Here is a 14,719-nt window from a genome sequence, read left to right on the forward strand (position 1 = left end):
AGCAATATCAATGGCACTAATACCACTCAAGTTTCTAACAATTTTATTCCCAACAACACCCGTGCTGTCAACATTCCAAAGTCGAGCATTTTCACTCGTTTTGTATTCATTACAAAATACCGAAAACTTTCGGTGAAGACGGTTGGCGATATGGTATGTATCTGTGCTTTCTAGTTAAATACTTTAAATAATATAAAGAATACTTTCTAGAAAGATTCTAACGGAAATTAGGATTTCTCAAACTTCACTTCACAAGGGCTGCATACCTTGTAGGAGCAGGTGAAACAGTTAAAACAAAAACGAAACACAAGTTCTATAAATCTGTACCACTTAAAAGTGATTAATAGTCCAACAAACTGTCTTCATGGGTTGAGTGTTCTAAAAATGCCATGCCTATAATTAAATGAAGGAAAGACATGGTATCTAAAAGTTTTTAATGATTAGGATTTGTAGAATTTCTTATTTTGCTTTTTACACGATTTAAATAAGATGTACGTCATTTAAAAAATGCGGTTTCAAAGTAGACGGTAGTGAAGGTGATGTTAAAAATCTTTATGGTGATGGTGTCAACAGATGTGGGGATGGTGTCAACAGATGAGGTGACAGTACAGGTTATAATGGTGATGGTGGTGGAGGTGGTGCTTGACTGAGGCAGTGGTGATGGTGGGTGGTGTACTGAATGTGGTGATAACATCACTACTAACGGCAAAACTTACGATTATGACGACAAACTTTTCCATGACAATGACGACGATCAAGATGACACCAACAATCCTAGAGATAAACATAGATTTCCCAACCATGACGCTAGAGTAGAAATCAAGCATGGTGAGAGGGGTAGCTAAGGTGACTACCTCCTCGGTTAAGCTCCACTTTTGCGTAACCAAGAGCGTCACTCTTCTCTTCGCTGGGAACAACAAATAATTCCGCCTGGCCAAAGGAGTGGGACTCCAGCGCCTCATCGTCGCCAGACTCACTCTGAGCTCCATTAATAGCACCCTGATAGACATGTTTCTCTAGTTCGATCTCTTCCACCAAGGCTTGCTGCAACGACCTACCGCGGGACATCTCTGGCCGGAAGAGCGCCCTGGCGTAGGCGGGGAATTGCGGGACCTGGTAGGCGCTGCTGGACGACTCGTGCCTGACAGACGCCCGCGGAAGGATAGTGCTATAGTCGGGCTCAGCGTAGTCTCCGCCTAAGCCGTGGTAGTCGTTGTCGACGGTTGGGGGTCCGCTCCGCACGTCGAAGAAACTGCTCCGTGGCCAGGCGGAGACCACTAAGTCACCGATGACGTCCGGAGGGACGGTCTCCGTCTCCAGGTTGGCTGGTTTGTTGGCAAGTGCTACAGATGCCTTGTAACGCTCCAAGTGCCTGGAACGGTAGAATAAAATCATAAGAGGCACATTCAACCTAAAAAAAGACAAAACCATATTTTATAATCTCCTAAATTCTGTCTTTCTTTTCCCCTCAACTGAAGACAAATTGTTAAACAGCTGCAAAAGAAAAAATCTTCTGTATGGATGATAGCTTTCAGAAAGCAGAAATTTTTATTCTTACTTTTTGTCTTTTCGGCAGGAACAGCACCAGCAAATGGTTATCAGCAGGAAAATCAACAGGATCAGACCCAGAATGGAGCTAACGGTGACTAGAAATAAGGAAAAGAAACAACAACGTTGGACACTTTGAATCAACGAATGCCTACAGTATTCAACAAATTTCTGTTTTAATCCGGTTTCAACATGTTCAAACTTGTTATCTTGTCATATTCCAGCTTGAAAACAACAATTTAGGAATGAAATTAAGTGGAATTACCATGGATACGTACTTATTATAAGCAGTTCGGTGGATCCCAATGTGGCTTCGTCATCTGGGCTACCTAATGTCAGAGAGATTTACGACCATCAGTTTTTGAGAAACAGTGCAGTCCTTGCTCTATTTTTACATCCCAGCACAAAACACACAAATCGAATTAAAGCAAGAAAAATACGGGCTCTATCTTTTGCCGAGTCAAACGCACAAAGAGGTTGAAGTTGGTATAATGTTGGGTGTTTTTTTTTACCCCCGAATTGCCTCGTAGAGGGACGATCTAGCTTGTTATCAATTGCTGTCAAAACCAACTTAAAGCATCAGAAAACCTTTTGCATTGATTAATAACACCTTATCAAAAGCAACACTTAGTTTTACCTGCATCTGTCGAAACGATGGTTATGGCATCCTCTGATGTCGTCAGGCTCTCACTCATGGTCCTTGAAATGGACGGCAACGTGGTGGCCACTTCTGTCACGTGATGTGTTGACAAAGGTTTAACCCGAGTCGTGGCTTGTGGTGGAGCTGTAGTGGAATGTGGAGCGGTCGACTCCACGGGTGTTAAATGTGCTGATGGCGTAGTTGCATACGATGTGGATATAGGTTTTCCAGTTGATAATGTCGGTACTGTGGCAACCCCTTGTGTCGTTGGATTTGATGTTTCTGGAGTTGTTCCACCAGAGTGGTCTGTTATCGAGGTAGACACTCCAGTATCGGGTCTGGAGGTCAGTTGTAGAGTAGTTAGCTCTACTGATGTCGCTGATGAGTAATTTGTAGGCTGTGTGGTCGTGGAAGCAGCTTTACTTGTGGAAACAACAGCAGTAACTTCGCTTGATGTCGTCAGATATTCGGGGCTGGTCACTCGCACTTCTAAATACGGAGACAAATTCTCCAGGGTTACAGATGTGCATCAACTACACGGAAACTGCCCATCCCAATTCTACCAGAGCTTTGACGATCCTTTAGAACTAAATCTAATCTGAAAAAAATCTTATTTAAACCAAGTTCATAACATAATCTCTTCTGATCGACAGAGAGACGTCTTACGCCCTTAACCCATTTCTAGGTTTAGACTTAGCAGACAACTTTGTAGGTTTCTCATCAAGCCTCGCTCCGTCTCTGGCTATTCATTTTTGATTCTACAATCAATTTCAAACGTTTACTGCAATGAAAATATAACTGTTGACGTACATGAGACGGTTTGATGTCTCGGTGCAAGAACTTTGTGCCTTATTCTTTCATCGCAGAAGCTAATCTCATAGCCAGAAGCCCAAACTAAGACGATTCCAAGGTTTAAAAGACACCGTAAGCCTTACCGACGCACGTGGAGTTAGGCGAAGTCCACAATCCGTTGCTCATGCATACAATTAGTGCTTCGCCGTCAATTTCGTATCCCTCCGCGCAGGACAAAATGGCCAAGCCTCGGTACTCGGCCGACAACACAGTGACGTTACCATTTGCTGTTGGCGTCGGTTCTTCACAAGTAATAACTGTTCGGATAAATAGAACATCTAGATCAGGAGTTCAGGACTCTTAAAGGAAGTTATAATTTTTATTGCCTGTCCAAACAGAAAACTGAAGACGTACTATGCACAGTGGAACACGTTCAGTAAGAGAGCGTGCTAAGGTTCGTTGTACACTGTATTACAAATAATGATGGATTTTTTTAAAGCCCAAATCAAACTTTTTCCAAATCTAAAAATTAGTCAAATTTGCTATTCTTAGATCATAAAGAAACCTCAGATTTTTGTCTTTACAAGTAATGAGATATGTGAGATATTATATCAAGTTCATTGTGCCATGTTTGTGTCTTACTGTTGCAGGTGGTTGGTAGGCCACTCCAAGTACCGTTGGCCAGACATTCTCTGGACTCAGACCCAGTGAGTTTGTACCCTTCCTCGCACATGAATTGAATGATATCGCTGGTATTAAAAGTGCCGTACTCAAGCTCAGACCGTGTGCCGTGAAGAGGCACGCCTGGGTCTCCACAGGTGGTGATATTCCTTGCATCTGCCAAAAGTTTTCAAATGTGAGATTTTTGGTTGAGAAATAGATGGCACTGAGTCTTGACAAGAACCTGACCACAAACAAGAACCTGACCACAAACAAGAACCTGACCACAAGCAAGAACCTGATCACAAACAAGAACCTGACCACAAACGAGAACCTGACCACAAACAAGAACCTGACCACATACAAGAACCTGACCACAAACGAGAAACTGACCACAAACGAGAACCTGACCACATACGAGAACCTGACCACAAACGAGAACCTGACCACAAACAAGAACCTGACCACAAGCAAGAACCTGATCACAAACAAGAACCTGACCACAAACAAGAACCTGATCACAAACAAGAACCTGATCACAAACGAGAACCTGACCACAAACGAGAACCTGACCACAAACAAGAACCTGATCACAAACAAGAACCTGATCACAAACAAGAACCTGATCACAAACGAGAACCTGACCACAAACGAGAACCTGACCACAAACGAGAACCTGACCACAAGCAAGAACCTGACCACAAACAAGAACCTGACCACAAACAAGAACATGATCACAAACAAGAACCTGACCACAAAAAAGAACCTGATCACAAACAAGAACCTGATCACAAACAAGAACCTGGCCACAAACAAGAACCTGACCACATACAAGAACCTGAACACAAACAAGAACCTAACCACAAACAAGAACCTGACCACAAAGAACCTGAACACAAACAAGAACCTGACCACAAACAAGAACCTGACCACAAACAAGAACCTGATCACAAACAATAAGCGCTCCAGTTCTGCAAGTAATCCGTGACTCTTTCACCCGATAAACTACCACAATGAACTGGCAATGTGACGGTGCTGAAGTATCCATTCGATGACGATGATCCAGCACTATGACGATAGTAGATGACAGTGTGATGGAAATTTAACCGGTAAAAACGACAATAAACCGGCAATGTAACAAAACTGAAACAGTTACATCACTGAAACAGTAAGAAGAACTAAAACAGGACATATGACGACATCAAAAAGGCGATGTGACGTCACAGAATAGCACCGTACATTTATAGCACGTCAACAGAGCACGCATTGTCATGGATATTAGAAAATGCAAAAAATGAACAGTGAAATTCCCTACCTGAACGACAGATGTAATATCTCTGCTGATTCTCGCAAGATAGACATTGCCAATTGTCCATCTGTTGTACATTGAAATTCATCTCAATGCATTTGACATCCTGTCCAGATGGAAACGAAGGATCACAGCCAGGCTGGTCATCCTTCCAAAAGGTGTCCTTTACCAATTCACCTGAAAAATACGAAAAAAAAACATGCAGCATTGTCTTTAGAAAAAACCAGGAACAGCTTGAAACAAACTTCAAGAAATGTGGGTGACACATCAGGTGATTTTTGGAAAACATTTTGGAAATTTTGGCAATATCTGGTACTCAGTAGTAATTTCTGTCTACCCATAATTCTCACTCACCGTCTGTCCATCTCCATACACGAGATGTACTGACAGTCCCACCTATCCACCAATGTGTGTTGGTACCTCCGTAGGAACTCATCAAGGCGTTTCTAAGAAAATCCTGCAGGCCTTGATCTGTAACTTCCACCAACCATCTATTATTGCTTTTGCAATAATCTCTAGCGCCGTACCAGGTGCGAGAGACCTGGCTGAATTCAATGCAATACTTGTCGTAAGCCCCAAAATTAGGAAGACTGGGACATGGCAGGTCTGTTAGGAAAATAATAATTACGGTTCTTCATCAGTTAACTGAACTGAATCACGGAGACTTCCACTTGGACAGTGGTTGGGTTGAGGTTTAAGGTGTGAAACCGACTCTCCATAGGCGCACTGGACTCAATTGATCATCTATTCTAGGTAAATTGCGGTACAGCCCCACCTTTTGTCCATATAGTGTGGAATTCGGAGAAGGAAAAATGACCTTTACTTTGTCTGAAGCTTCACCAAACCCACTGAGTCCGCTTTATAAATATGCGCCTTACTGAGGGCCCTCTTTTACATAGACTCTAATTACGAAATAGAAACCTCTCCTCAAGCATTTGTTAAACGATACCAAATATAGTCGCGACATGTTCGGCGCACGGTGGATGTCAAGACGGTCTTTGACAGTCGTCAGGTGGAACGGCCCCATCAACCGAACCACTGCAAAGCACACGAATCAGTGGGAACCATGATCATTCTTTTGGAGTCCAGCTAGCCTTAAATTGACAACAAATCCAGGAAGGATTCCAAAACATTTTACTAATATTTAAACATTTCAAATGTACTGTCATCAGTATTTCATTCTGCGCGAAGAAAGCGAGTCCACTAGCCGACGCGAAAGCCTTACCAAACTGACATATTGAGTACATCATTCTGGGATTCACACTTGATCCACAGTTGATATCATTCCATTGGAGGTCACTGCGATCAGGCAGGGCACTCAAATAAAGACAGCCCTCATTATCGACAATGTTCTGTTCCCCGTCTGCCAGAGTGAAATACTCGATCGGCATCTGACCTGCAGGTATACGGTGTATTGCAACAAAACCAAGTTATGATTTCGGCGGACATAAAAAAATGCTGACGTTATAAAAGAAAAAAAAAAGCTCAAACACTGACATCGAAACCACCCTGCCAGCCAACGTGCAACACCACTGCCAGATTTTAACTGAACTTTTTCCATTTACTTACTGCTTTCCCAGATCCAATTAGTGGCTTCTTTTCCGCCAATCCAGTGTTCCCTCGAATCAATTTGAGAAGACAGAAACGTTTGCTCCTCGCTGTTCTCAACCTTAGCCAACGACCAACCGTTCGCCTTGCAGCTCGATTGGGCTTCGCTCCATGACACACCGTTCTCAACCGGGATGAAACAGCTTTGCGAATCGTACAAGAGACCAGTAGCAGAACAGGCTGGTTTTGTGACATTCAAACAAGAAGAAATCTACATGTACTTGTGAATTGTATACCTTAGTGGCGATTAATGGTCGTTCTCTTTAGTTATAAATATTATAATAAATAAACCTGTTTATTGCAACGACCTTTCCTTCACCTTTCTCTGTTCAGGAATACATCGATAGAGACTGGGATTTTTTTAGAGGCAAACACTAGAATAGATGAACTTTTACCGTAGAAAAATGAAACATTTCTGTTGCCTCTTAAAAACTGAATTACAGATTGATGTAAAAAAAATCCTTCAATGGCAACTCGCACAACATTTCTACTAGAAAACGCCCGCATGGGACGTATATTGCATACCCTTTGCTGTTCAAGAAAGAGCAAACAATATTTATACATGTATACCGAGGAGGCAGACAGAGAATAGTGAAAACAATGCCGGCACTAGTAGCTCCGATTGAGAATCAAAGAAAAGTGACCATTGGGGAGAATCAGTCTTAACACTCACGTAAACACCTGAAGTTCGTCTCTGACCATGTTCCGTCAGGCAGGCATCGCCGCGTGGGGTCTTCATCTCCACTGAATCCTTCAAGGCAGGTGTAGGTGATGGTGCCCCCCGTGATGTAACTATCGTGCGCAGGAGTGACAATGCTCCCTGCAGGCGAGTCGGGTGCCAGACATCGGATTGCTATGACATTAATGACAGACTAAGTTACTCAGAGAAACCACTGATTTCATCTCTTTGTGTTAATAAAAATTAACGAGTGAGTCTCCAACGGTTGGATTTCATGGCAGAGCTTTCCTGAATGGTTTAAAGATAAGACGTACAAACTGACGGTATGCCTTTAAACACTTCTTCAATTGTGATCACAGTTACTTCTCAGGGTGATATCAACCATTAACAGAGAGAAAATCTTAGAGTTATGCAGCTTGAAAACCGAAGAATAATGAAGGTTATTTGGGAGATGGCATCATGTGTATGAAGGGGAGTAATCGACCAATACCTGTGCAGTTTGGCATTGTCTCGCCCCAGCCCTGCCCCGTCTCGAGACACACAGCCACTGACGTCGGTCCTTGAAGCTCATAGCCTGGCAAGCACTCGCAAACGACGTACTCCAGTCCGTTGGTTTGGTTTGTGTGGCAGGCTACGTTACTGAGAGACTCAGTGGAGTTACACGGGATCGCTGCTGGAAAGAAAACAAGTTTTAAAAAAGAGGTTTTGAATGAAAAAAACAGAAGAGCTAGAACAACACAGACTTTAGGGAAAACATTCAAGCAACTGCCCGGGACGTTACGAAATTACAAGCAACTTCGAAAGCAGCGTTTAATCAAACTTTACCATAACAAAAGTAAAAACAATATGGAGGTTAAGGATTATGCATCAGAGTGGTAAAAAGCATTTCAACTTTGTCAAAAATATTACTCTTACCTTGACTGGCGGTAATCAGGACAAAGAACACAAACAAGGGAAGAACTTGGCGATTTCTATAGCTGTCCATGGTGGCCAAAGGAACTCATCAATTACATGTAAAGCTTAGACATCAATCGCACAGCTTGCGTACGGCCGGGTCGCGTCGATCGAATGCTCTATGAATTGAGTGGTAGGTTCCCCGTAGAACAAACGATCCAATGCGATTTTCACTTAAAAGAGATTCTGTACGCTTCTTCTTGTCGCTGCTGCGAACGATGTATACGTCAGAAAGGAAATAAAATCATTTTCCTGATAGATGAAAGCCGGTCAGCGTCATGGACAGCTTGTTACCATCAGTCCCCTGACCTGACCAATCTTATCACCTCCGACTAACGACAAACATTTTTTTCGATATCCCTATCATGCTTAGCTGTGGGTAAATGACCATGGTTGGTAAGAGTATGATAAGACCAACATACAAATTAAAATCAAGCGACGTCTGTCAGATCTTTGGACGGACCCTAGTTCGCCTCTTGGCAACTGATGTATTCCTAGCCTATAGAATCTCCACTATTCCGCTCCCAATTACAGGTTCATGATGTCTCAGGTGTTAACACTTTGGTGAGGGGTTTCGTAACTGATCTAAATTTGGCGTTACTCTCTCCACTAATAGAGAGATATGGATGCTTGCGATCGAATGACGTTGCCCTGATGCAACTCCCTATAGTACCCAGGCCTGCTGAAGACCAATCTCGAGACATCTCTGTCCCATGGTTGCGTAAATCTCAATCGTTATTGCTATATTTGAAGGGGAAGGATTCTTCTTCATCCAAATATTGATATGACTTGGTGATAGCGGAATAATTTATCTTATAGCGCGATTACAAATTACCCCACAGAATGTATCATTACGCGATAAGGAGCCTTATACAACAGTAAGACCGTGGGGTCATTCTCATTAAAGACTTTAAATAAATAGCACATTTTGGCTGACCCAAGAGGAGCAAACATCGGGCATCTTTCATCAGCTGACAATGTTCCGTGGCCTTGCAGTAGCTTTGAAGTAGTAGTTTGTATAAGTCGCACATGCGCACTCTGACAGGAAAAATGTGGTTCACTCACTGGCATGGATCGGGACCGGGAGACTGAATGTACTAATTGACGTTTAGCGCCCTCACTCGGCAGCGGAAACAGGTCAGGATTTTGAAGTCCTCTGCATGAGGTCACGTGAGAGTGGGCCGATAAAAGTTTCTTATAACAGGCAAACACAGAATTCAAAAAATTTTTTTATCGCTATCAGATTTAAGTATGAGGTGTGCTCCCAAAACAGAATGACAAAATTTTGTTCGAACAAATTACCAAACCATAATTATTTTTAAGACACAGGGTCAGGTACCACGTCCTACAGTGACTTACAATGTAATAAAATTACTGTCTCGATTTTTGAACGCAAAACAGGCATTCAGTGTTAAGAGGTTGTCTGGGTTTCCTTCACACTCTCTACGACAGCGCCCTCCATTGATCTCATTACTACGGGCAAACAATGCAGACCGATTCCTATTTTGGGAAGGATCATGGGAGCAAGAGTATTAAACTCTCATGCAACGACGTCGGTGAACACTCCATTCTCGATCCATTGAGCAGAATTGCTGGCTTTTGTCATGATTATACCGGCAATTTTTTTCCAGGAACCATGGGGAAGATCGATTGGCCATGACATTTCAGTACGTACACAGCGATCGATACTTAGACGAAAACCTATAGCATGAACAAAAGTTTCATTACCAGTTTAAAGAGAAAATAATTGTTATGATAAACGAAACTGAATAAATGCACAGAACATCCTTCATGTTCATTTACAAAATAGATTTATGGCTAAAATTGTTTTAATTCAAGAAATCCGTAGACCAGATCTAGTTATTACACAGCATTTTTAGCATATTGACACTTTCTTTCTTCTGAAACCGAAACCATGGCTCATTTCCTGCATAAATTTCGTCGATGATGTTAGTGATAATTTTTATCAGGCCAAAGCCAGACATAAATCATACTTAGCACACAGCAAGTCAAACTGTTTGCGTCCATAGATTGTATGATCATTTGTCATACCCAAGCAAACTTGTACAGGCCAATTAGTCTGGACGAGTATACATGGCGTCAATTTGAAATATTGCCTGCCGTATGGCTATTACCAAGGTACAGTCAGACGAAATTACTTGGAAAGTAGGACTAATTATGTGGTAACTATATACCACCTTTAGCGCAGAGTAATATACACGTGACAACCAAGGCCGCACGTACACACACGGTGAGTGGACTGAACCATCTGAATAGGGGCTACATCTTGTACCGACGTTGGCGGCGCACTACAGCATATTGACGCTCCATGACAACGGTCATAACCCTGCGAAGGCCGGGAGCGTCATTATTGACCATAGCAACGGCGACGCAGGCCAATAACAAGGGGTGCAACGCGGTGAGTACAGGGGAAGCAATCAATGGTGAGGGGAGACATTATCATTGTACGAGGCGTGGAACAAGGACCTTCGATGTATTACATCTTTTTCGATATCACTGCGCGCAATCAGGCTAATACCTGTGCACGATTTCCAGCTTCTACTGTTGGTTGATGCCCAACGCACGTTATGAGAGCTACAGTGTAGCTGGCACAGTCAGAGGAAGTCACTGTTTTTGCTTGATACAAAACTACACCAAATCTCCGGAATACCAGATAAACTGCGCGACGTTAGTGTGTATTATACCTCTCGAACTTTGGACTCTGCTTCGAAAAACAAGCTCTGTCTGCTTTTAACTTAGTTTTAGCACTTTGCAGTGCAGTGAAGTGTCGCGACAACATATTTACGCTAGAGACGTGCGTGGCTACGCAGAGCAGAAATCAGGGAGACGATGGGTTGTGGTGGGTCTAAGAATGCAGTAACACCCTCAGTCGGGTCTTCTCAGGCCTGGTCCGACCCGCCAGGGAGCAAGCCTGCCTCGGCTGGGTCCAGCAAGACCAAGCCTGGCCGGCCAAACTCCAAGCTCATCCGTGTAAAGTCCGGCAGCGGCGGAAGAAAGGAGACGGCGGTGACGGAACTGAAGCGAGACCGGGCTGTGTCTCGTGAGTCACTCCGGAGCGACACAGGGTCTGCCGGGGTGGTCCGAGGGGTGTCGTCAGCTACCAGCAAGGCGTCGGCACACACCTGCGATAGCGGTCTGGAGGCCGACTACGGTTACATCATCACAGAAGAATCTGACCCAACGCTCGTAGAGACCGTTGTGGACAGGCAACGGCCAAACACACCAGGTAACTTATTTGCACGTCTCTTCACACCAAAAGCTCATCGAAAAAAATTACCAAAGCACACCAAAACCCAAGGTCTGATAACAACTTGTATCGAAACATATTAACATGACCGAAAACCACAGTAACAGCTAGCTAGCTGTGCATATCATGTGCCTCTCACATTCTCCACTTTTCACGGAAATGCCCTTCACTAAGAAAAACTATTGACCTTTCAAAAAGAATCTGCGCTCACAAGAGACGGGGAACCAATCGTTTTGTACATGTAGTATTTTCTCCTTCAAGATAATTTTGTTTAAAATAATTTACGTTTAGGCTTAAAATATCCCGAGTCATAAACGAAATTTCCTTCATCTCGACGCAAGACCATAATTCAAACCAAACAACTATTGTAGATAACATTATTTTCTTTTATACGACGCTGTGAGGCTGCAAACAAATTCTAGCAGAGCCGACTTATTTAAGTATGCGAGCGTGGCGAAGATAAAAGACTGCTTTGACAACAAGCTTGTGACGTCGTTGTAGCTATTGTGTTTAGTCAATCAGATTACGTTACGAGCCACTGAGCAAGAGGTACCTGAAGGCTTTGAATATTCATCTCTTTTACTAACTGAATACCTGGGTGGCATAAAAGCAGCCATGCACTGTGACAAAATTGACCCAATTAAGGCCTAGTAAATCCATTCAACAGTAAACTGGGTTGCCTTTGGTATTAGCCGTGCGTATTCCAAGGCAAATGGCTTTCTTTCGTTCACACAGAAGCTCGAATTTTTAAGCAACAAAAAGATTAACAGCAAGTTAACAACAACTGCATCATGCCTGTTACTGTGATTTTCTTATTAAAAGAATATTTTGGGGTAAAAGCTTTTTATTTTGGACGTGATTTTTAGACTTAATTTAGGGCGTACTGTACTCCCTTCCATATCACAAAAATTTGCTCCAAACCAACTTCGTTTTCTCTAAGGCAAGACAGCAATAATTGTTCTCACAACCGTTTCTGTTTTGTTCCTCTCGAATGAACCACAGACTTGACCCTCCACGGTACTCAAATCTCCTGCCGTAAGCGTAGTGGCAAGGCTCGCACCGACCAAGACATCATCAAGGAACTCAAGACTCAAGGCCTACTATCCAAGCCTGTGGCTGGCCATAGCGGCATGGCCTTCGACGTCATGATCGCCCCAGACTTCGGCATGCTCAAGAAGCCGCCGGCACGCCTGGCCAAGCTCAAGAAGAAAAAGACCAAGAAGAGAACGCTGACCAAGGAGGAATTGGAGGCCAAGTTGAAAAAGGCCGAGGAGAGAAGAAGGGTAAAAATAATACAGTTGCTTTCCTAAATTTGCCATTGAAATAAGAACAACATCAACATCAGAATAACACCAACAGTTGATTTAAAAACAAAAAAAATCCACCAAGACAAGGCTGTAGAAGGCAACTTTGTTGGACAATTTCCGCAAGCTTTGACTAGTAACTTGAGTAACTCAGTCACATTTGTCATTAGTTGTAGAGGGCTTTTGCCGAATGAGAACAGTTCTCTTTCTTTAAACAGCTTATCAATAATACCAGAGCAACGTCTACATAAGAACGTATGATTGTGCTGAACATAAGGGCAACATCATTTTGCACTTCGTGCTGAAAAAAATGAACGCGAATGAACAATCTTCAATTACCGCTTTTTTCGACTAACTAGTCTTAACAGTCTTAATCGAACGGTTACTGATGGTTATTCCGTTTTTCTCATAATTTAACAGTTGAAGGAAGCTCAGAAAATCGAGAAACTCAACACAACAGCTAAGGAGAAACATGTCCACGAATCCCTGGATGCTTCAGAGGAGGCGCAGAAGAGAGAAGTAGCCATCAAGAACGCCAGTGACATGGAAAGGGTGGCGGAGAACAAGGAGGCCCGCCTACAAGCCATGAAGGAGAAACAAGAAAAGAGGAAAGCACACGCAGAGAAGGTGCGTCTAGCCAGGCTGGCCAGGCAAGCCGCGGGGGCACCGACGCAGGAGACAGATGCTACGGACGGCGTAGCCGAAGATGAAGCATCCGCCGTCTGAAGACAGAACACAAACATTCAGCCAGTGGCTTGCAGGGAACTCATAACTGAAATTCTGCATTGCTTTTAAGACAATCGTCACCTCTGTTACTGTTGAGTGTAACTCGACAGGGGTGCCAAAGTGTTCCCCCGATTGAGGTTAAGTTGTATTGAGCAAGTGCAAACTGAAAAGCTTTATATAACCGTGACATTAGAGCGTTTGCACATTATGACACACAGAAACAGAGGATGAGGGAGATCGGGGAATACATGTACATGTATAGAGAGGGGTAAATAGGGTGTCGGGTGGAGTAATAAATAGGGTGAGGAAAAGGATGAACAATAAAGGCGATGATCAAGACAGGGTGTGTGTAGTGTGAGTCCCCTCAGTGTGAAAGAGGGGTGTAAAAGAAATGGCTGAGGTGTGGAGTCATGAGTAACAAATGTACTGACAGTGAGTTGTTGACGAGAGACTGTGGATGTGATATAAGGATGAAAAAGAACAGTAGCAGATAGTGAGAGACACAGAGAGAGAAAGATTGAGTGACAGACAGGCTGACGATGTGCTGATGCAGTAACGAATTTTCAGCTGTAACTTATGTGCCTAATGTTTAACCAATTCCGTCCACTCCGGCGTTTTATTGTTAAATGTATAAGAGTTGATCTCTTGCAAATTATATTTTGCTCTGGTACTGGTTACCCTAAAGAGCAAATTTTTGAGTGAATATTTAGCTAGCTGACCTGCGCAAAGAGTTTCGTGTATTTACGCAAATACTTATAGGCGAATTAACAATCTGTTGATGTTCATAATAAGGGCGATTCACAATAGTGCGCCTTCAACAGTTTCCAACGCATTGAAAAATCACAACGCGGTAAATCTGTCAACCCTTTCGAAACACGCATCGGGTCGACAGACTTTGCTCATTGTGATTGGCCAACGCCTTGCAGACTCTTGGAGGCGCATCATTGTGAAACGCCCGTATTATGTCGGGAATCGCTTAGCTTGTCTCTGCGTCCCATTCTCCGTTCAGCAAAAAACATGGCGTTACGGTTCTGATCCCCAGTCGGTGGAATCTGACGACTTTCGTTTCACTTTTGTGATTTGTCTCATTTTTTTTTCGAATTGCAAGTGTGATGGAAAACTCACTTTAATGTTATTAACATTTTTTTTTCTATTTAACGTGTGAGATGTGAAATAAAGATACATATTGGAAGTGAAAAGAGACATCTTATTTTGTTGACTGCGACGGGTA

General features: G+C 43.1%; 2 protein-coding genes across 3 annotated transcripts; one reads left to right on the top strand and one right to left on the bottom strand.

Moving 5' to 3' along the window:
- Window positions 1-26: 26 nt before the first annotated feature.
- Window positions 27-10,350, bottom strand: LOC110978405 (CUB and sushi domain-containing protein 2-like). 2 transcript variants are annotated; one of them, XM_022233392.2, is made up of 13 exons: window positions 8,152-10,350; window positions 7,727-7,906; window positions 7,231-7,410; window positions 6,519-6,737; window positions 6,175-6,345; window positions 5,304-5,555; window positions 4,956-5,126; window positions 3,623-3,817; window positions 3,124-3,297; window positions 2,186-2,677; window positions 1,827-1,877; window positions 1,559-1,646; window positions 27-1,372 (listed from the first exon to the last, which is right to left on the bottom strand). In XM_022233392.2, exons 1-13 carry the CDS (start codon window positions 8,219-8,221, stop codon window positions 820-822), a joined length of 2,796 nt encoding a protein of 931 aa, XP_022089084.2. In that variant the 5' UTR covers window positions 8,222-10,350; the 3' UTR covers window positions 27-819. The 2 variants fall into 2 exon arrangements, with proteins under 2 accessions (XP_022089084.2, XP_087004801.1); XM_087148675.1 differs by having other exon boundaries at window positions 7,727-7,909.
- A 284-nt stretch (window positions 10,351-10,634) lies between these two features.
- On the top strand, window positions 10,635-14,691 carry LOC110978426 (uncharacterized). The gene is made up of 3 exons (XM_022233422.2): window positions 10,635-11,437; window positions 12,461-12,741; window positions 13,183-14,691. Exons 1-3 carry the CDS (start codon window positions 11,041-11,043, stop codon window positions 13,486-13,488), a joined length of 984 nt encoding a protein of 327 aa, XP_022089114.2. The 5' UTR covers window positions 10,635-11,040; the 3' UTR covers window positions 13,489-14,691.
- Window positions 14,692-14,719: the final 28 nt, after the last annotated feature.

This window comes from Acanthaster planci, linkage group LG18, assembly GCF_054643075.1.
Source record: "Acanthaster planci isolate LZ-2023a linkage group LG18, COTS_SCS, whole genome shotgun sequence".
Classification (NCBI taxonomy): Eukaryota; Metazoa; Echinodermata; class Asteroidea; order Valvatida; family Acanthasteridae; genus Acanthaster; species Acanthaster planci.

Bases quoted from the DNA above. Each gene is read 5' to 3' on its own strand.
- LOC110978426 (XM_022233422.2), top strand. From the start codon at position 11,041: ATGGGTTGTGGTGGGTCTAAGAATGCAGTAACACCCTCAGTCGGGTCT. The intron at 11,438-12,460 runs GTAACTTATTTG...AATGAACCACAG, and splicing joins GCAACGGCCAAACACACCAG to ACTTGACCCTCCACGGTACT. The intron at 12,742-13,182 runs GTAAAAATAATA...ATAATTTAACAG, and splicing joins AGGCCGAGGAGAGAAGAAGG to TTGAAGGAAGCTCAGAAAAT.
- LOC110978405 (XM_087148675.1), bottom strand. From the start codon at position 8,221: ATGGACAGCTATAGAAATCGCCAAGTTCTTCCCTTGTTTGTGTTCTTT. The intron at 2,678-3,123 runs GTAAGGCTTACG...CTCCGTATTTAG, and splicing joins GCCTAACTCCACGTGCGTCG to AAGTGCGAGTGACCAGCCCC. The intron at 1,878-2,185 runs GTAAAACTAAGT...CTCTGACATTAG, and splicing joins CATCGTTTCGACAGATGCAG to GTAGCCCAGATGACGAAGCC.